The sequence below is a fragment of the Amphiprion ocellaris genome, chromosome 11 (assembly GCF_022539595.1).
Source record: "Amphiprion ocellaris isolate individual 3 ecotype Okinawa chromosome 11, ASM2253959v1, whole genome shotgun sequence".
Lineage (NCBI taxonomy): Eukaryota > Metazoa > Chordata > Actinopteri > Pomacentridae > Amphiprion > Amphiprion ocellaris.
In genome coordinates, this window is record NC_072776.1 from 4266894 (window position 1) to 4285045 (window position 18152).

Genomic DNA, 18152 nt, shown 5'->3' on the forward strand with positions numbered 1-18152 from the left:
TTACCTGCCATTTCTATCTGTTTCTCTGAGGTCAGATCTGGAGTACTTTACAGGTAAAGGTACTTATCACTCAGTTTCTACTAATCATCTGACTTCCCTTCAGTCCTGACCAGAGCAGCACCGGACCACAACCAGACTCAGCCGACCTTCAGTCAACCAATCAGAGAACAGAAGAGGGAGGTCAGGAGGTGAAGGAGGAGAAGAACCTGACCTCCACCTCAGATAAAGCTCCTGCTAGCCTCACACCGCCTCAGCTGGCCCAGCTTCGCTCAGAAAACGCTGACTCTTTTGACATGGAGGAGGTACGAGGTTCTCTGGGTTCTTGTGGGTTCTTCATGCTTGTATTTGGTAACGCCAGAGAAAAACCTCTTCCCTCACGGATGAGTCACAGCGCTGTTTTTAGCAGCAGGTGCAGAGGACTTAAAACAGTGTTTCCCAAATTCAGAATGAACCTTTGGCACGTTTAAGTACAAATAATTGGAAAGTAAACAGTAACTGCTGTGGGTTTTAGAGATGTAGTGACATAAAGAATGTGGAAGTAGACCTAGGCTGGCTTTGTAAATAAAAGTGTACCAGTGCGTAAGACGGCGCTTTGCCAAAGAGGGCTGTTCAACTCGATCATAAAAGGTGCAGTGGTGAGTGAGGGTTCTACAAAGCATGATGAACCTTAACCCTCCTGTTGTCCACATTTACGGGCACCAAAAAATACTGTTTCCTTCTCTGGAAAAAAATCAGCAAAAAAATTCCCCCAAATTTCTAAAAATTTGCAAAACCTTCTGGAAGAAAATTCCAATAATTCCTTAAAAGTTTCCCTTAAAAGTTTTACTTTAAAAAAAATCCCCAAATTTGGCAAGATTATTTGTGTAAATATTTTCAAAAAATTAGTAAAAATCTTCCAAAAAAATCCTAAAAATATCTAAAGTGATTACATATATATCATTAAAACTTCTATGTTCTTTAAGAACATTCACAAAAAAAACAAAATTCAGCGAAATTTAGTGGATTTTGGTTGATTTTTTTTTTTGAATGTTCTTAAGAAACATTTTTAACATTTCTGTTTTTCCACCAAAAAATGTTCAAAGATTTCCCAAAAATGTTGAAAATGTGGACATCAGAAGTTTCGCTGTCAAAATATGTTTTTTTTCCACATTTTCAAACTTTAAACCGAGTCAATTTTGACCTGCAGGACAACACAGGAGTAGAGCCACAGCAGTATATGACTGAATCATCAGCATAAAAATGAAGTTTGGCATTAGGGACACATGTGCCCAAAGTATCCACATAAAAAACAAACAGACGTGGGCTTGGAGCTTAGCCCTGCGGCACGCCAGTAGAAACATTTAGCAATGTGTTCAAAATAAACACGTTGTTTGATTTTCCGATCATTCAAATCACCTTCCATAGCTATGAGTTAGTTATTTTGCCATATTAACAAGCTGCTGCTAGTAAACAGAAAAGAAGGCAAATTTATGCAAATGAGTCCCGTTGTCACTGCATCAGAAGAACGTCAGTAGATGTGATTAGTCTAGAATGAGACTCAGAGCTCAGTTATGATGCTACTGTCCTTAAAACCAGCTAAAACACAACAGCAAGCGGACCAGCTGTGTTTCAGTCACAACATATAGACAGCAGGAGGTTTGTGTGATTTCAATGACCGCTTGAGGACTTTACACTTCAGTTATATTGCCAGAAACACACAAAAAAAACCCCACTCAGACTAGTAGAGATGGACAAAACCAGTGTGTATTGCCCTTTACAGTGATCTGTACCTTCTGAAGACTCCAGTGAAGCATGTTGAGCCGCTCTATCTGCATAAATCTGCCCAGCAGTTTAACCCTCGTGTCGTCCTGCGGGTTAAAATTGACCCGTTTTAAAGTTTGAAAATGTGGGGAAAAAAATACATTTTCACAGTGAATCTTCTGATGTCCACATTTTCAACATTTTGTGGAATCTTTGAATATTTTTTGGTGGAAAAAAAGAAATGTTAAAAAGGTTTCTTAAGAACATTCACAAAAAAATCAACCAAAATCTAGCGAATTTCGCAGGATCTTGGTTGAATTTTTTTGTGAATGTTGTTAAAGAAAATATTAGAAGTTTTACTGATATATATGTAATCATTTTAGATACCTTTAGGATTTTTTTGAAAGATTTTTACTAATTTTTTGAAAATATTTACACAAATTTTCTTGCCAAATTTGGGGATTTTTTTTGAAGTAAAACTTTTAAGGGAAACTTTTAAGGAATTATTGGAATTTTCTTCCAGAAGGTTTTGCAAATTTTCAGAAATTTGGGAAATTTTTTTGCTGAATTTTTGGATTTTTTTTTCAGACAAGGAGACAGTATTTTAGTGCCCGTAAATGAGGACAACAGGAGGGTTAGCAGCTTCAGGGAAGCCTCTGTCTTTGTTTCTTCAAGTGAAGACGCTGAACATCAGCAGCTTTTTTGTTTCTTTCCTCTAAAATTCCGCCTGTGGTTTGTCGTTCAGATTCAGAGCAACGAAGATGAGTCGCAGTCCAGAACGTCCAGAGCCGCCGGTGAGTTCTGATTGTTATTTCTGAATGAGTTTATCCAAACAGATGTTGTGTTTACGCTCCACATTCATCCAGTGCTTCTGGACAAAATGCATCATGTGTGTCTCCGAGGTCTTACTGGATCTATTCCTCTCCTTTGAAAACGTTCGTAAAGATGGCTCTTGAACTTTGTCTGTTTACTCTGAAGATTTCCTCAAATCCTCTGCAGCTCAACGTTTCCGCGCTGAAACACATCAGTGGATTCTGTTTAAACCCTCCAAGTCCCGAAGAGTTTCTGGCCATTTTTTTACTTCTGTCGCGCTTTAACTCTCATTTTTCACTGCAGTATAAAGTCCTGCACCTCTGTGGAAACAGCACAGTCATGGCTGGAAGTGGAGAGACTTGAGAAATGTGTTTTGTGCAGCAGAACACAGTTTTAGTACCACAAATCATAGAAAATGGAAAAGTTAATTTCCGTAATTATTTCTTTTGCAAAAAAATGAAAAAATCTGGAATCAACATGTACAAAAGTCTTCCAAGTGCCCAGGGGTGTTTTAAATACTGTAAAAAATGGGATTCTACATCCTAAAGATGGTGTACCTCTTATATTTTATTTAGTCTCCATACATGTCTGCTTTTCTTGTTTCCATACTTGTCTGTTTGCTCTAACAAAGCTTACATTTCACCTGAAAAGTCCCTGAATTTTTGTCAGTAGCAAAACTGTTGCACCAAGGAGTACAGCATTTTTTCGTTTTTCAACAAAAATAGTTTCAGAATTCTAGTGCAAATGGTTAATTTTTAGCAGATTTTTCCTAAAATTAGACGTGTTTTGTTATAATATGACAATGTTAAGCTGTGATTTGGTTATTTTTCCTGATGGAAACACACATCATTAGTTCTGGGACAATCAAAAATCTTTTGATTGTTTCTGTTTTTACACTTTTTGACTCTAATGAATGTGAACTTCTCCTCTAATCCGACGGTGTCAAACGTGCGGCCTGCGGGCCAAAACCGGCCCACCAGAGGGTCCAATCCGGCCTGTGGGACGACTTTGTAAAGTGTAAAAATTAAATTAACTGCTAATTGTAAAATTGTAAAACTGTAAATTTTAAATAATTTCTAGACCATGACAAGTTGTTTTCAACATAAAGTAAAATACTAGATTGTTCATTGTTCTTTTGTCATTTTGTTTTTCATTTTTGTTGTTTTGTGTTTCTTTTTTGTCTCGCTTGTGTTTTTTGTCTCATTTTTGTCATTTTGTGTTTTGCTTTATTAATTGTTTTCTGTATCGTTTTTGTTTTCTTTTATGCTTTTATCATTTTTTATTCTCGTTTGTCCATTTTTTGTCAAATTTTTTGTCACTTTTTCTTTTGTTTTGTGTCGTTTGTCTCATTTTTTGTCGTTTTGTGTCCCCTTTTTTGTAATATTTTGTCTTGCTTTTGTTGTTTTTTGTCTATGTTAAAGTAAAATACTATATTTTTCAATTCCAAATACTTGTGACTAAATATTTTGTGCCTTTGCAGATAAAAGAAATTTGGAGTTGTCATCATTTATTGGTTATTATGTTATGATTTTACTGGTCCGGAACACTTGAGATCGAATTGAGCTGAATGTGGAACCTGAACTAAAATGAGTTTGACACCCTGCTCTAATCCTTCACAGGTCAAATGTGGTGCAGTGGAATCCCAAACTAAACAGCTCTTGATGCTCAAATCTCTAACTCTTTAAATATATGATAAAATTCAACAGAAAATCATCGTGAAAATCCCAAAAGAACTCAACATTTTGTTAATAGGGGATAAAAATGTTTTTTTTTTCTTTTTAATTTTAATTTAGACAAATACTTAAAGATTTACTTTCATGGGTAAATGGCTTATTAGACATTTTTAGCTCTCTCAAACCCATGCATTGTCTTATTTTTAGTGCTAATCTTGGCTCTTAACTGTAATTTTCCTGCATGTATCACCACTTCAGCACCACTCTGAGTTAAAAATAGTAGAAGTGCCTCCTTTCAATCTGTATCTTCGTTTACAGCTGTGTCTTTGTTCTTTCCATCTCACTAGCTGAATCTGTCTGAGTCTTTCTGTAGGATGTGAGGATATAAATCTATTCTGTCCTGCTGTGTGTACATGTGGAGTTTATACACAACCTATTCTTGTCTGCTATAAACATGTTTCCTGAGAGGACAGACTGTCCTGTCTTTTAATCCCACTGTTTTATGCTCTGGATAAATAATTCCACTCTGCCACCTGCAGGTCAAACGTGGTACTGCTGAAATAATCCTGGTGTTTTTTCTTTTATTTCTGTCAGACCTGCTGAGGACGGTCAGCCAGCAGTCAGACAGCAGCGGTTTTGCTGAAGAGCCGTCAGCCGACTCCAACAGCAACCTGAAGGTCCGTCAGACGTCTCTCCCCACTTTATTTCTGTTTATGATCCACAACTGTGGCCTTAAAGTTCTTTCGAACGACTCATAAAATTCCAGTCACACCTAGGGGAAAAGCATACCTGCAGATTAATCACATGCAATCTAAAGAAATGACTTTATTATGTCTAATGAAAGCTAATAAGTCAGCCTGGAGAGTCGCTTAAGCTGCTGGAGGTTGTCGTTTGTCCTCAGATACACATCAGCAATTAGAAATCAGGCTCACATTGTGATCAGTATCAGCACACAGCAAGGTGTCCTCATGAATAAAACAGCAGATAAGGTGGAGGTGAGTCTGGTTTTATCTGTGAACGGACACCTGGGAGGTAGTCTCACTGGATTAAGATTTCAGAGAGGTTGTTGCAGATCACATATTTAATATAAACTTGAGTTAAATTTTTCATTAGTAAAGCTGGTTGTGATTTTTGTTTACTGGAATTTATCAATGGATTTATACTTCTACTTCAATCCATTTAAGAATAAAATATTATGTTGTTCATTTGGAATATATATTTACTTGTTATTGTTGAGTAACATTTTCATTTTAAATTAATAAAACATTTATTATATTGTTACTGAAAACAAGGTCTTTTTAAATACCAATTCCCTCCGCCATGCTTCAGATTTCTCTTTTGTGAAAAATTTGAGATTCAAAGAGGTAAAATTATCCAGAAATAAAACACAATTAGAGAAATTCAAACAGTATGAAAAACAAGTTTACATTTAACAACTTTGTTTACCCCCATAAAACAACAAACAGCATCAGTTTTATTTTTTTATTATTTTTTATTGTTTATACACATATATATGGTCATTGTTTTTTATCATTATAAATTTTATTTTTATATATATATATATATATATATATATATATATATATATATATATATATATATATATATATATATATATATATGTATGTATGTATAAAAGGAAAAAAGTTTTATAATACTTTTATAATAATTTTTTTCTCTTCTATGTATTTATTTTTTGGGTCTTGCAGGGTTAAAACTTCTGCAGTTAATCTTTGTTTTTTAAAAGTCTGACCCTCTTTCCAGACACTATTTTATATAATGTAGATAAAACTACCTCCAACAATAAAAAAAATACTTGTTTTAAGACTTGATAATTTAAGGTTAACAATCTAATAACATCATGTTTAATAATCTGTCACATGGACCATTTTTCTACTAAACTACATAAAAATGCAGAAATTTGACTCTAGTAGCTTGAATGCAGGTCTTTAACCTGTAATTTTTTTTCTGTTTTCATATTGGTGTGTAGACCTTTACACAGAGCTCTCCAAAAGTAGTAGATTTAATTTTTACTGTACTGTTATACTTTTGTACATACATTCGCCTGACACTTTTATAGCCACACTTGTGAAATTTAATCCAGTAAAATACAACAGCTGACAGAAACTTTTGCAAAGTTCTACATTCTCGGTTTTTGTTGATGTATTCACTTTATATTTATTGTTGAGGTCATATTTGGTGGTGTTGCTGCATTATATCTAAAAGTGTTCATACTATTTTGCCCACCTCATGACGGTTTATATAGAACATGGGACATCTATGAAAAAAAATCCTATCCAGTGATATGGTGGTTGCAAATAAATAGCATGAATTAAAGCCTCTGTTCTCAAATTTAGATGCCAGAAGTAGCAAAAACATGTACTGTCTAATGATCTGGGTACTTCTACTGCTGATAATAACATTTTAATTCATCGTGTTTAGGTGCAGGACAGCAGTGACAGCTGTGACAGCGAGACCACTGTGACATCACATCCTTCACAAGAGGTGGCCACGCCCCTCGCAATGGACCAACCAGCGTTTGATCTACCAGATGGCAGAGAGGAAGAGGCAGGGCCTGTTGCTGCTGCTGAGGCTGATGGGAGTTGTATTTCCAGGGAAGAAGACGCAGCAGGAAGTCCAGAGCCGGTTCCTCAGTACACGGCTCACCATCTCCCACGAAGCCGACCAATGGGAGCACAGCAGGAGGAGATCCAGGACGAGGAGGAAGCGGAGAGTAGTGACCAGACTGATCCAGAACCAGACACTACCCAGAGCATATCCGCTGCTGAACCAGAACCACTACCAGAATTAGAAAATGTGCAGAATCTGTCTGTTTCAGAACAAGAACCACAACCAGCTGAGGCCGCCGCAGACACAGGTCTGTCCACAGAGGGAGCTGAGAGCGTTGAGGTCCAAGCAGAAGCTCCGTTCTCAGATGATTCTGCTTCACTTCATCCTCCTGCTCCATCGTCTCCGCTTCAGAGTGCTCTGAACCGAGCCAGACAGCAGCAGCTGAACCGGGCGGGTTCCCAGAGCAACAGGACACCCCAAACTTCAGCAGGGAGACGAAGCTTCATCCCCCTGCAGAGATCCTCCTCCCTGCCCTCCTCCATCCTCACGCCCCCCAGCAGAGCCGCACCTTCTGTCAGAATCCAGTTTGGGCGAGGCCAGACGTCCTACTACACCCCGCCCAAACAACCCCCCAGAGACGCCCGGGGGGAGGCGCAGGAAGAGGAGGACGAAGGACAAACCAACTACTTGTCAACCATCACCATAAACCCCGGCTCCACGTTTGGCTCCAACAAAAAACCACTTCCTGCCACCCCACCAAAACCCTTCCCTCGCCATCTGATGCGGTCGTCCTTTTCGTTACAGAGCTCCAGCCCTCCTCCTGATTGGTCCCCAGGAGGCCACGCCCAGTCCTGGAGCACCCAGAGCGTTCCGGATCTCTCGTCCAATCGGCAGCCACCCGTCCACTTTCCAGCCAACGAACAGCATCAAAGTTGGAACCCAGGGCAGATGACGTTCCCCAACCCGTTGGCTCAGTGCTCCGACTGCAGCTCCAGCCCCTGCCCCTTCACCATAAACCCTCCACCCCAGAGCCCGTCCCCTCTCCATCCATACACTAGCCTTCCTAACCTCCATCACTACCACCACCACTCCAGTCTAGCCAGCCTCCACCAGCCAAATACCCCTCCAGTCCCTCCACACGGCAGCATGTCCACCTTTCACCATCCCTCCACCTCCGCAGCTCCTCATCTTGTCAGTCTGGGTCACTTCCCTCCTGGATCTCCCACAATGCACCACCAGGGCTACAACCATCTGTATAACCATCAGTTACCTTACAGTGCCGCTCATCACGGCTCCCTGTTTGCCTCACCCTACCTTGGTTCCCACGGCTACAGCATGAACCCACACGTGCCTTTCCCTCATCCGGTCACCCAGTATTCACCTCTGGCCCATGAACACAGCCTCTACCCGGGACTAGCACCTTCTGCCCCAGGCTTCCTCCACCCGAGGCTTGGAGTTCCTGCTGCTAACCCGAGCAGCACTGAGATGCAACTGAGGAGGGTTCTGCATGAGATCAGGGGAACAGTTCAGAGTCTGGCTCAGGTGAGTCCTCCGAGATCCTGTCATGTAACCTGTAGATAGTATTATTACCACTTTATTTTATTGTTCTTCCTCTTTGCCATATATCTATAAACTTTGGACAGGAAACATCTGTGAAGCAGAATGTTTTTCCAGATAGTCCAATAACTTTCACTACACAGGAACACTGCTATTGGTCCAAGCAGTATGAGGAAGCATGCTTTTTTTTTTTGCCTTTTTAGACAGATTAGTAGAAAGGCAGACAGGAAAGTAGGGAGGAGGATGGGGGGAAGACCTGCAACAAAGAGCCGTGAGCTGGATTCGAACCCAGGCCGATGCCGTCTGGGACTATAGTCCATGTTCATGGGTCGACCACTCAACCAGCTGAGTGATCTGAGTGCCCGAGGAAACATGTTTTGAAGGAAAGATTTGACACTTTTGGCACAACTGCCCCATAAAACAGGGATTTTTTTTTTTAGCCTTTGGAAAAACTGAGCTAGCGCTCGTTATGCTAAGTTAAGTTAGCCAACTGCAATGGTGTCAAACTTCTCATCTAATTCAACACCAAAGCGGATAAGCATATTTATTAAAACAAATTATTATCAAGCTGTGGTAGATGTTAAAAAAAAAAAAAAAAAAAAAGGATATTTTAGGTTTTTAGTTTTTTTTGCTGGGTTTTGATTTCTCCTCCAAACCAACTGGACGAGCTGCCTGAGCTTCATCTGGCTGCTCTTGTTGCCCCGTTAGACTTATCTTCAGTATTGCTCCTGTGATTACAACTTTTTAGTTGGCTTGATGATTGCAGTGTTAACAAAACTGAATCGGTTGACTTAATACTTTGGGTGTCTTTAGTCAAATTTTCATATGCAGAGGGTCCTGGGCTTATGGTAGAGTTACGTTCCTACGGTGTGACATGAGTTGTTTTTCGCCGTAAATCGGAGCTCCGGTGAAAATGTAAACAAAGCCGTTGCATGCATCACGATATTGATCAGTTTACCTATTTGTAACACTACAGTAACAACAACAATCATTAACTCACACTGAAACACAACTCGATAGGAAAATACCGGCGAAAATGTAAACCGTAAGTCTGAGTTACGCTTGGGCGCCATAATGAGGTTAGCGAATGTAGCATAATCCAATGTGGTGGCAAATGTAAACAAAGCCATCTTATAGCGATGCGTGACTACTGTAGATTCAGTATTCATCCGCTCGCCAACTAGTTCCACTGAACCAGTTCCGACCTAACGAAGCAAAGGTCTCTAGTTACAGGGGGTCCTCGGTTTACGACGTCCTCGGCTTACGGCGTTTTGTCGTTACGTCAGAATTGGTTACATGGAACTAGTTGGTAAACGGAGTGGATGAATACGTCGTCACGGGGCGCTGTAAGACGGCCTTGTCTCCGTTCTCTGGTTGTACTCCACCTTGGATTGTGCTACATTCACTAACTTTTTGCCCTTCATTATGGCTCTCAAGCGCAAGTCACTCTTCTGATGCTTGGAAGAAAAGGAAAGCTGTCTCCATGTGTGCTGTCTTCACTGCAGCTGTCCAACTAGTTAAACTCGTGCTTGCAAAATGAATCGTAGCAAATTTCACTTCTTCACTGTGGTTCTTGATAACCATTAGAGTGAAAACTGCAACAAAAACAGAATAAAACAACATAAATACATGTAAATAAATCCTTTTAACTTCACCAGAAAGTCCAAAAATCAAGTTAATTACTGACGACATTACCTCTGTGGCGTTTACACAGTAGAGAGCCGTGCATCCAGAAAAGCACGTACGTGTGTAAACCTAAACATCAAAATAGCAGACAGGAAGTGATAACTGTCAATGGACAACTTCCAAATAAAGTTTTTTTTCCAAAATAAAAGTACATCAATAATTCTGCCTAAAGGGCAACACACCATGGAAGTGAAATTAGATTTAATAAAACACTTGGAACAGGGACAAACAGCGACGAACATCAGCATTATTAGATCAAGTTGTAAAAACAGTGATTCATACATGCATGAAAGTTGTTGATATTCATGACTTTTATGAAGAACTGATCGATATCGTGATGCACAGAACGGCTTTGTTTATTATTTTCTCTGGAGTTCCGACTTGAGGCGAAACAGAACAGAACTCTGACGTAAGTCGAGGACCTGCTGTATATAGAAGCTGCTGTAATGACAGAGACAGAAAACTGTGATAGATGAGCCGTTCTGTTGCTTCTATTCACCACTAAAACAATTGTCCAACACCAGAGGAAAAGAACTCCCTTCCTATATTTTTGTAAATGAGATATTCCGTCTATTTGTCCAGTAACCTATCCATTGCTGTCCTTCCCTCTAGAACCGAGCTGATACTCCGGGTGCATTCAGTGATCACAGCACAGCTCTGGCCAGCAACCAGGTACCATCAGCCAATCAGATCCCTGCCTTGTTTCTGTGTAGCAGTCTGTACTTTTTTAATAGTTTGTACACCTGTAGTTTAGTCTTTTCTGCCATGTTTAGTTTTTACAGGATTTTTATGACACAGACACAAAATTTCAACTTCTTTTGAAAGCATAAAATGTTCTCTGGGTCGCGTTAACATGTGGCAACCAGATGATCTGGATTTACAGTTTTTCCACCATTTTGATTTTTTTGTTGCGTTACATAATGTAAAACATATTGTCAGTTTTCAGTCTTTTTCCATCGAGGAAGCAGCGGAGTGGACTTCACCTTGTGTCTCTGTTTTCAGTCTTTGGCAGAGTTTCAGCAGAAGAGACGGAATCTGAACTTGTTCCGCAGTCAGATGATGGACCTGGAGCTGTCGATCCTCCAGCAGCAGGCCGTTGTCTACAAACACCTGAGCCCCGCCGACAGGTGAGTTGTAACGCCAGTAATCAGACTGTGGTGGTACTGTGTGTGTGTGTGTGTGTGTGTGTGACACTATGATACACAACTAAACCTGTGTAAACCTGAGTGTGTGTTTGTTTGCAGGTTGGAACTGGAGCAGCTTCAGTCTCTGAGATCAGCCGTCAGAGAGGAGCTGCAGGAGCTGGAACAACAGCTGGAGGACCGACTGCTGGAGCTGACACACAACACACAACACAGGGTATACACACAACACACAACACAGGGCTACAGACAACACACACAATACAGGGTATACACACAACATACAACACACAACACAGGGTATACACACACAACACACAACACAACACAGGGTATACACACAACATACAACACACAACACAGGGTATACACACACCACCCACAACACAGGGTATACACACACACAACACAGGGTATACACACACAACACAGGGTATACACACACAACACAGGGTATACACGCACAACGCACAGAGTGTACAAACGCAACACACAACACAGGGTAAATACAACCACACAGGGTATACACACACAACACCACAATACGGTATGCACACACAACACACACCACAGGGTAAATACACACCACATAGAGTATATATACACAAGAAAGATAACACAACTTTATCACCCACCAGTGATTTTTTGTGTTCTGAGTGTTAATCAGCTTCGTGCTGTCGTCTCCTGGAACAGACTTCAGTTAACAGTTGAGCCTCGTCAGCTGTTCTCGGTGGAACTTCTCTCAGAACAGTTAAAGGAAAACACTCCTCAGGGCTGTTTGACAATTAATGATTGTTTTGGTGGCTTCATTTCTGTTGTGCACTGAATATAATAGTAAAAAACTAGAAGGTGTGTCCTATCTTGTGAGCAGTCTGTTATTATTTACTCATACAACACACGGTATGGATTACTGTGGTTTTTGTACTATACGTCTACAGTAACACCGTCACGTGTGTTCTTTCCTGCAGGGTCTTCGTATGGACCATAGCGTGGACGGTCTGTCCACCGCCTCTGCTCTGAGAGCCATGGAGCCGGTCAGCACACAAACACTCACACAGGTTCGTTTTATGAAGCTAAACCTGCTAGCGTTTGTCTGAAACCTTCACCTGTCTGTCCTCATGTCCGTCCAGATGTCCGACCTCCTCAGAGAGCAGCTCTTCCTCCAATCAGAGATCAGCTACGGTGGCCACGCCCCCTCCACCTCCCCGTCCTCCCGGGCGTCCAGTCCGGTCGGAGGAGGAGGGGGAGGAGTGTATAAAGCATCCATCAATATCACTCCTGCCCTCCGTCCTGGACCCAACAAACACACTGAGGAGGAGGAGGAGGAGGAGAACAAGGAGGATGTAGAGAAGGACAGAGGAGCAGCAGAAGAAGGAGGAGGAGGAGGAGGAGAATCACCAGAGGAAGAGGGAGCAGCAGGAGGAGTCAGAGTGGACAACCTGCAGCAGCTCATCAGCGAGGTAACACACACACTTTCTTTAACGAGAATATAGGGAAAGAAAATGAAATTCATGTATACAAATATATATATATATATATATATATATATATATATATATATATATATAAAAAATAAATGAAATGTCGTTCTTTTTGAAGGAAAAGCATTTTTTGGAAGAAATTTTTTTGCAACTGTAGCTAATAGAGTAACTTTAATATAGAGCAACTTTGACTAATATAGAGAAACTTTAATATAGAGTAACTTTAACTAATATTGAGCAACTTTAACTCCTTTTTGATCAACTTTAACCAATATAGAGCAACTTTAACTAATATGGAGGAACTTTATCTCATTTAGAGTATTCATTCATTCATTTATATAGACTACTGCTCAAAAGTTTGGGGCGACTTAGAAATGTCCTTATTTTTGAAATAAAATCTTTTTTTTCAATGAAGGTAACATTAATTGAATGATAAATCTAGTCTAGTTTTGAAAGCATTCTAACAGCTTTCAACACATTTTGGACAAATGTTGGATCACTCTGAGCAATTCAGAGTTCATTAGGATGATTTTTGGATATGTTCCAAAGCAGTTTAGACAGTATTGAACTCATTTTGGACACAATTCAAGGTATTTTGGGCCATTTTGAGTCAATTTAAACAACTTTAAAGGCATTTTAATGAGCTTTAAACTCATTTTAGGCAAGTTTCATGTCATTTTGGACAAATTTAACTCTGTTATTAGTATTTTTGACTAATTTTTAATTTAAGCGTTATCTTTCTATGTTGGTATTTAATACGTATCCTCCACTTTTAGAGGGAGGCTGTTTCAGAATTATCCCATCTTTTCTCTTGCCAACAACCTCACCTGCTCTTATCCTCAGTGTCCTCAGTACGTCTGAAATTTAGAACAAACTGTACTTACAGCTTTGACAGCAGCAAGAAATTAATTATTATGATATAAAAGACGCCAGACTCTCTTCCTGCCAGCCACTTATGTTTTATGGATTTTTTAAGATCTTTCAACTGCACAAAAAAGAGGTCATATCTCTTATATTTATATGAAAGAGTCTCCTCCGCTTTGTTTTCTCCTTTTTCATGATCTTTTTTTACTCTTTGTTTAGATTTTCTCGATGGTTTTTGGTATTGTTCCTTTTAAAAATGTAGGTAACAATTTGAATTCCACATTATTTTTGTGGATTGACTAACTGGTTGCTCGTCATTTCAGCCTTACGACACAGTTTCTCTTTTTCTTTTCTGCCGTTGTCATATCGGAGTTTGTTTTACAGTCTCTGACGGTTCAATGTTTTGTTCCGTTTCCAGAAAAAGTGAGAAGATCTGGTTTATATTAAGTCTGTAAATCAGTAAAATCTTAAAATCGATTGTAAATCGGACAGGGAGCCAGTGAAGAGAAGCCAGAATCGAGATGTGATGCCGTCAGAGAAGTCGAGCTGCTGCGTTCTGGGATTCCTGTATAACGGCGGATAAACGACTTCCAGTGACACCTTTTTTCTTTTCTTTTCCAGATTCGAAGGAGCGTAGCGCAGGAGGTCCGACGGGAGATCTACAGCGAGCTTCTTGCCACCGTGTCGCCGCAGCAATCGCCTGTTCCGTCCCGGCAACACCCCTTGTAGTCATGACAACAGCAGAGCACCGCCCCCCTTAGCAACCGACACCACTGTCTGTCTCTAACACTGTACAGCTGAGTAACACTGTGTCTGTAACACTGTATGTCTGAGACACTGATGACGGGGTGAACACCTGCGTGGGATAAACTCCGCCCACCTCACCTGTTTCCAGTCGAGGTGGTGTGATGTAGTCTGTTCCCCATCAGTGGAGATGTTTTGTCTTTTTCTTTTCTGGGCTGTTGTGATGAAAGGCCGGCCTAACTGCTCCCACCGCCACTAATACTACAAATACTACAATTACTGCTACCAGTACCGCTACCAGTATCTCCACTACTAATCCCAGTCCTGTTGGCCCTCATCCCAGCGTGAGATCAGAACGTTTGCAGAAGTTTTGCACTAATATTTCTACTTTAACACATCAGATCAGTGCAATTCCACGGAATAATCCTAATAATAATCAGCATCTTGTTACATAAAACGATAAGTTTCAAACTGTGTGTTTTATGTGTTCAGGATCATTTCATATAAAAATATATTTTAAAAAAATCACAATCAGTGTTTCAAACTGCAGCAATTAAAGGGCCAGTTCACGCAATTTACAACAGAATGCATACATTTCCTCTCTTCCTGCTTATTTTTTCCAGGTTTTGAGAACTTTCAGTGTGAGATTTGTGCCTTTTTACCAAAAATTAAGATAAAATGAATTCAGTTTGTGCTGCTCACCGCTGTGAAACATGACATTTAAAATAACTGAAACAGTGTCTTGGTTACTCTGAAGAATCCAAACACTTTCATTTGGAATATTTCTAAATATAACTAGCTCAATAGCAGAGAATTAAGATTTCATTGATTTAGCAATTAGAAAATATATTTACAATACCAAAATCAAAAGTAACTTCTTGTGTAAAAACATTTAAAAGCCATTATTGCACTCGTAGACGTTGGGATTCTTTTCATAAAATTTAACTTTTTAATGTTGTGAACAGCTCAGATTATGTCCCGTTGTCCTGCATCATGTTGAGGTGGAAGCAGAAATCAGATATCTATGGGAAATGCCACTTAGAGGGAAGAGAGGCGATATGTACAGCTGATCTGGCTTTAACATTCCTCACAGATACTAAAAATCATACGGAATCTGACTTTTCACAGCCTCCAGGACGTCGCTGCATTCCAGAAACTGTACTAATTTGGTTTAGATTTGCTGATGGTCAAACTGAAGCTTGTTTCCCCTTAAAGCTACTCATTCCATGTACATTTCACCTTAGCGTCAAAGTAGAAAGTGTAGACGTGTATAGAATTATGATACATCACCATCATCATCCTCATCGTGCCTCCACTGCTTTTGCCTCATTCACTGTCATGAGACAAAATGACAAAAACAATACACAAAATGACAAAAACGATACACAAAATGACAAAAACGAGACACAAAAAGGCAAAAACGAAACACAAAATGGCAAAAACGAGACACAAAATGACAAAAACGAGACAAAATGACAAAAACGAGACACAAAATGACAAAAACGAGACACAAAATGACAGAAACAAGACAAAGTGACAAAAATGAGACACAAAATGACAAAAACGAGACACAAAATGGCAAAACTGAGACAGAAAACAAAAACAAGACACAATGACAATAAAGCAACAAAATGACAAAAATGAGACACAAAATGACAAATGAGACATAAAATGACAATAACGAGACAAAATGACAGAAATGATACACAAAATGACAAATACGAGGCACAAAATGGCAAAGCTGAGACACAAAATGACAAAAAGGAGACACAAAATGCCAAAACTGAGACACAAAATAACAATAACAAGACACAAAATGACAATAACGAGACATAAAATGACAAATATGAGACACAAAATGACAAAAATGAGACACAAAATGACAAAAACGAGACATAAAATGACAATGAGACAAAATGACAAAAACGAGACAAATTGTACACTGCTGTTCAGTCCATAAAACAGTGAAACAGCTTCATTTACGTGCATTTAAATAACAGTTTTTACAAATTTAAAATCAGATTACATTAGATTTTAAAGCTAAAACTTAATTTGGAGTATGAACTGAGGTCACCAAAACCTCGACTTAGCGGGTCTGTTAGCATGCTGTCACCTTCTTTTCTTTTTTCTATCTGCACCTCTTCAACAAGTGAGACGTAGCATTTAATTTAGACAGCTTTTGAGCTGTTGGAAGGTGTTTTTGCTTTCCTGTCTTGAGCGCTAGCAGTTTCCCACCATTTCCATTCTTTGTGCTAAGCTACGCTAAAAACACCCTGACGATGTGGGAGCGTTTTGGTGTGTGTGACTGAGCAGGTGATGAGGTCGGCGTGTGATGAATTTTTTAGACTGAGCGTTCAGAGGTTTTGGTAAGTTGTCATGGTGACAGTGATGATGATGGTGGTGATGCAATGTCCGGTCAGAGGGAGGAGCTTCGTGAGCTTTAGCCGTGTTAGCATGTTAGCTTCACTCCACGTGCAATAATGTGAACATATACATGTATATTGATCATAAACCGAGGTTATTGGTAGGAAATTATCACAACAATGCTAACATTTCAAATGTGATCGGCCACATCTGACACAGATTCATGTGAAACTTAGCGGTTTTACCGAGAGAAATTAACACCGAATCCACAGGACTGACTGATCACTAATTCCTAAACTTCTGTTTCCTTCAGCATTAAAACCTGTGGAGTGTTTGTTTGTGAGATCAGTGACTAAAAATCTTAAACCTGGGAGCTAAGTCTGATTAGCCGAGAGAGCTAATCAAGGCAGACACAACTTTAAGTAGCAAGGTTTTTTTTTGTTTTAAATCTTCATAATGAGATTCAGAACATTTTTACAGACTTGCATTAGAGATAAAATGTGCTTAAAGCTGATCTTTGTTTACATCGATGTTTGTTCCTGTAAAGCTCAGAGCATCACTTCCTAATAATCTGGAGCTTTCAGACTCATCCAGTGGATTAAATGTGACTAAATATGAACTTCCAGTCACGTAAGTCCTCCTAATTGTCATTAATAACACCTATGACCTTCATTCTGTTGTGAATTCATTGACTTTTTTTGTAGAATACTTTTTTTTCACATTCACAGATCATAAACTCTGCTCTGCTGGACCAACACTCACTTCTTCTTTTACTGATCCAGAGTCCTTCACACGTCTATCTTCACTTTATCATCTGACTGTTGGTGTCTAATAGTTCCTGTTGATGTCTAATAATGATGATGTGTATTTTGTACTGATGTCTTTTAAGTGGGATGCAGGGAGGGGTCACTCTGTAGAGATGAGAATAATAAAGATGTATTTATTTTCAGTACATATGAGTGCTGCCTCATGCTTCTTAATTACTCGGTATAGAAGTGATGCTCTTGAACAATGAATCAAAAGAGCCTCCAGTGGTTTTTCCACCCTTAAACCTGCATGTAAACATATTTAAGACACACAGCAACTATACCATACCGGATACCACCTTAATAACACTAGTTTCATTTAAAATATCCCTATAATTTCAATACATTCAAATCCAAACTTTGTAATTTTAAAACTAAATGTGCAATCTTGTAAAAAGACCTTTTCTCTTAAGACTCAGCCAAGATATATAACTACATTCGGGAATTTTTTGTTGGGGGCAAAATAAAAAACAACAAAAATCAATGTGTGTGTGTGTGTGTGTGTGTGTGTGTGTGTGTGTGTGTGTGTGTGTGTGTGTGTGTGTGTGTGTGTGTGTGTGTGTGTGTGTGTGTGTGTGTGTGTGTGTATACATATATATATATATATATATATGTATATATATATATGTATATGTATGTATATGTATATCTATCTATCTATCTATCTATCTATCTATCTATCTATCTTATTTTTTATTAATATCTACTTAA

The 18152-nt window shown here is 39.4% G+C and overlaps 1 protein-coding gene across 5 annotated transcripts in view; it reads left to right on the plus strand.

The window, feature by feature from the left end:
• itprid2 (ITPR interacting domain containing 2) overlaps positions 1-17587 on the plus strand; it is a 59692-nt gene extending 42105 nt beyond the window's left edge. For 4 of the 5 annotated variants that reach the window (XM_055015115.1, XM_055015118.1, XM_055015116.1 and 1 more), the window contains 10 exons: positions 104-302; positions 2486-2534; positions 4821-4903; positions 6669-8339; positions 10653-10712; positions 11043-11167; positions 11285-11399; positions 12151-12240; positions 12313-12642; positions 14149-17587. In XM_055015115.1, coding sequence (XP_054871090.1) covers positions 104-302; positions 2486-2534; positions 4821-4903; positions 6669-8339; positions 10653-10712; positions 11043-11167; positions 11285-11399; positions 12151-12240; positions 12313-12642; positions 14149-14256 — 2830 coding nt within the window. In that variant the 3' untranslated portion in view covers positions 14257-17587. The remainder of the gene's footprint in view (positions 1-103; positions 303-2485; positions 2535-4820; positions 4904-6668; positions 8340-10652; positions 10713-11042; positions 11168-11284; positions 11400-12150; positions 12241-12312; positions 12643-14148) is intronic. The other variant, XM_055015117.1, reaches the window with a different exon arrangement.
• Positions 17588-18152: the final 565 nt, after the last annotated feature.